This window comes from Rhagoletis pomonella, unplaced genomic scaffold (genome assembly GCF_013731165.1).
Source record: "Rhagoletis pomonella isolate Grant_MI unplaced genomic scaffold, Rhpom_1.0 Rhpom_scaffold_09744, whole genome shotgun sequence".
Taxonomy (NCBI): Eukaryota; Metazoa; Arthropoda; class Insecta; order Diptera; family Tephritidae; genus Rhagoletis; species Rhagoletis pomonella.
Genome location: NW_023468273.1, coordinates 1 through 4,242, shown reverse-complemented (window position 1 = coordinate 4,242; position 4,242 = coordinate 1). Strand labels below are relative to the sequence as shown.

General features: G+C 39.7%; 1 protein-coding gene across 1 annotated transcript; it reads right to left on the bottom strand.

The window, feature by feature from the left end:
• Positions 1–714: 714 nt before the first annotated feature.
• On the bottom strand, positions 715–4,242 carry LOC118756310 (ice-structuring glycoprotein-like). Its single transcript, XM_036491083.1, has 2 exons — positions 4,202–4,242; positions 715–4,083 (listed from the first exon to the last, which is right to left on the bottom strand). The coding sequence occupies exon 2, from the start codon at positions 3,924–3,926 to the stop codon at positions 2,526–2,528; it is 1,401 nt and encodes a 466-aa protein (XP_036346976.1). The 5' UTR covers positions 3,927–4,083; positions 4,202–4,242; the 3' UTR covers positions 715–2,525.

Below are 4,242 nucleotides of genomic sequence, written 5' to 3'. Positions count from 1 at the left end.
TGTCAGTTTATCGTACCTTGTATTATTGAATCATGCAAAATGCGTAGAAAAAGCGTTTGCATTGCCACGTTTAACTTCACCTTAACAGTATTTTTCTAGCTAGGGGATATATTTATGAAGAACATCGGAATAAAAATTCGAATATCCGAATAGTGTTTAGATATCCGGTTATTAAGCAGTTTTATATTGCGCCGTGCTACAAAATATAGTAAAACCGTTATTTTGAATTCAAAAATTATTTGAAACTTACGGTGCAATATCAATTTCGAATTTATCATATCTTCTAAATTCGAATTTTTTCGAATTATCATATCTTCTAAATAACAAAGTCTTTTAAAACAAATTCTAACGTCAGAGAGAAAAAAAGGAGTTAACCTATATTTGGGTTTTAGTTTTGTGGGCATATTCAGTGTTTTGAAATTTTTTGGTTTTTGTCGCACGGTGTTAGTTATTTTGGAACTCGATAGATCCAGTAACTTTGAGAACAATTTTAGGAATCTGCTCAAATACTGTTTAGAATATCCGGCTATCGAATAACCAAAAATACGGATAGTCCCACCTACATACATAGTTGTACTCAATCGTCTTTGGTCAAATAAGGCTAATATTTACGTTTGTTGTTTACTTGTAAAACAGGCCGAAATAACTGTGTATTCCTATAAGCCCATCCAATTAAAGACATTATTTTGTTTTTAATTTCAACATATGTACGTATGTATTTACAATGCATTTTGTTGTAATTCTTTATTTACTGATTAAGCAAATATGATGTATAATGTATTTATTTGTGTTATAATTTTTATGTTTTTATTTTTTCCTTTTCGCTTGATTATTTAATTTAATACTAAATTTAACACCAGTAATTCTAGTCTTTGATTTTCATCTTTTTAAGCTTTTTATTGAATAAAGTAATTATATTTAATTTGGGCCTGTTTCGCATTTGCTAATAGAAAATCACACAAAAAAATAAATTAAAAACAAATTAAATTCAAGTTAATGCTACATTTACGCATACATACAAACTTATGTACATATGTAAAAACCGCTATAAAAAAAAAAAAATAAAGTAACGCTTATTCAATTGCTAACTAATAAGGAGCGAGAAATACTTGCAGGCTTAATTTGTGTTTTTTAATTACTTATCTATAACAGAAATTAACAAATGATAAACTTATGTGCTTAATCCATAAAACGGATTACATTTGAACTCGCTAACTATTTCTCATACGGAAGTTGCTTGTCTTACGAGCATTTGGTTAAAAAAGAATAATTTTGCGTATGCATGTACGTAGGCTATAGGCCAATTTAATATTTTAGAATGTAAGGAAAACTCGCAATTTGATTTGCAGACTAACTAAATATAATTGTAGATAAGATTTTGGGAACTTCGATTTTAGTTTTTTTTTTTTCGTTCTTCAGTCAACATCTATAAAGCCATTTTAAATTCCGTTATTAAAATGTTTCATATTTTTCCTTAGAAGAAATGTGTGTTCACGCTTCAAGTTTCCACTATAATTAATTTAGTTTTAATAGACAATGAGTCTACATGAATGACATGACAACTTTTACTCCGGCTCTTTGTTTTTGCATTTATATGAATCTAGCGAAATTTGATTTCTCATTTAATTTGGTGTAGTTTTCTGAGAGTGAATATTTTTTTAATGGTGAATTACTTATAAGAATGGCCATTTGCCGTCATTTTAAGTAAACGTACGGTTGGCCTATTTATAGTAGGTTCTAACCTAAATTTTCTACATTACTGCTATGCTCTATTTACAGTCAAACTTACAAAACTATTAGTGTGACATTTATGTTTCAAAGAAAACTTGTTATTGAACTTGTTAACGCTTTTTCTGATAACTGTTCAGCGAATAATTTTTCAAATATCCATAAACGCTTGCGTACTTGGAGAAATACATTATTAAGTACCTTAAGCAGTTCACATATTTATTAAAATTTTGCTTTACTAAATTTACATTCAGTTCTTTGTTTCAGTGTTTGTTCATTTAATTTTCTTGTTCCATTATTTTTTTTTATGGTTTCTGGGGAGGTGTACATTTTTTATCGCATTCGAATTTTTTTCTCTTACTCAAGCTTAATGTTTTTAAATCACTCAATGCAAAAGGATTACATTTTTTTAATACAGCAATAAATTATTCAAATTAAATATCCCAGTAAAAATTGAATGCAAAATATAACCTAAATTCTGTTAGATAGATCACTTTCAATATGAAGCGATTATATTCGATAGTTTTCAAAACAAAAAAATGTACATAGCACAACATAATATACAACTTAATAAACAGCAATCAACGTTGTGCAAACGAATTGTGCACATAAAGTAATAAAATCGGTAGACCGCAACGCTTCCGCTGATAAAATTTAACACTATTGCCAAGTTCATGCGTACCAAACAATTTCACCTCGATATCCTCGTTTTCTAACTCTCTTTTTTATCCCACCTTAACCAACGCATTTGCTGTCACGCCTTTTGTTGTGTTTTATATCGCGCGTCCGGGTCAACTTCAAAATGTCTCGCCACCCGCGTACCAGGGATGAATCCAGGGCGTCGATGGCGGCGGCGTTGGGGGATATATCGTCGGCGACGGCAGTCCGTGTGTTCCTGCTGCTGCAGCAGCTGCGGCGGCCGCCGCTACCGCTGCACTAGGCGATTGCAAGTGATATGCATTGGCTGCAGCCGCCGCCGCTGATGGTGGCGAGAATAATGAGGATGCGTGTGCTGCTGCCAAAGCTGCTGACGATGCCGCTGAGCTCAATTTGTGTGCCGTAGTCGCCGCGGCGCCTGCGGTAGACGAAGCCGAGCTTGCCACCGAAGCCGCTGAGGCGTTCGAGGAGCTGCGATGCGTAGACGCGTGCTCTCCAGCTGCTGCTGCTGCAGCTGCGGCGCTGAAGAGCGACATAAAATCATTAGCAGCTGCTGCAGCCGCTGCTGCTGCCGTGGAGGACGAGGGCGTGGCGGCCGTTGCACTATTGTGTTGTTGCTGCTGCTGTAGCTGTTGGTGTTGCTGCTGTTGAGCGGCGCGATTGTAGCGACTAGCATCGGCAGCGCGCGCTTGCTTCTCTGCTGCTGCAGCGGCGCGTGCTTGTTTATCTGCGTGTGCCGTTGCAGCTGTAGCACCGCCTGCTCCCAGCCAATCGAAAGGATTTGCAAATGGATTGACCGCTGCAAGCGTAGAATTGGCGCTTAGCGGTGGACTAAGCATGGTGGCAGCGGCAGCGGCAGCTGCAGCTGCGGAGCCGCATAAGAAGTTGTAAGCAGCTGCACTTTCGGCTGCAGCTGCGGCGGCTAACTGCTGCGCTGCGGTGTTGGTGGAGGACGCAGTATGACGCGAAACATTGCCATTTGATGCACTGCTACTACTGCTCTTTGACGTAGACGACGACGATGAGCCGCTGCCAGCGCTTTGTGAACTTAGGCCGTGGCCATGGTTGCTAGTGCTGCCGTTGTTGCTATTGCCGGCGCTGATTTGTTGGTAATGCTGTTGTTGCTGCTGGGCGTGTTGGTGGTAGTGTTGGAGTTGTTGTTGCTGTTGTTGGCGGCTGTGGGAGTACAACATATCAAGCGAATGCGGGTGCGTGTGAGGGTGTGGTAGCGGTGGTGCCAGGGGTGCTACATGCGCGCTATGCGGTGCATGCATGGCTGCTGCCGCTGCTACAGCCGCGGCTGCAGCTGCGTTTTGATGATGTTGTTGGTGTTGTTGTTGAAGAAGTTGTGCTGCTGCTGCCGAGGTGTTGGCGGACGACGAAGCTGCCGATGCGGATGACGATGAAGACGAAGACGACTTGTGTTTCAATTGTTGCTGAAGCTGTTGTTGAGCTTGCTGTTGTTGCTGCTGCAGCTGCTGCTGCTGCTGTTGTTGTTGTTGTTGCTGTTGTTGTTGTATATGTTGTGCTCCCCAACCCATTTCCTAGCTTATACGTGTGCGCTTTGAAGGCGGCTGTTCCTGGTTTCGAGTCATAAACAACAGCTGCTTCATGTACTTCATGACATCGCGAACCTGCACTAACGGTATATTCTCATTGTGGGAGCGATCGTTTTCCATTAGAACTTGCAGTTGCCGCCTGAGCATGAAAAAAGAAATAAAAAGAAAAAAAGTGTCAACAAATGCTCGGACTTCACCCATGTATGTATGTACATATGTATATAGAAATTTGCATTTGCGCTTTGCTTTGTACTCACCGATTACCCTTGTACAGCTCTACACCCAACGTCTCGATCAG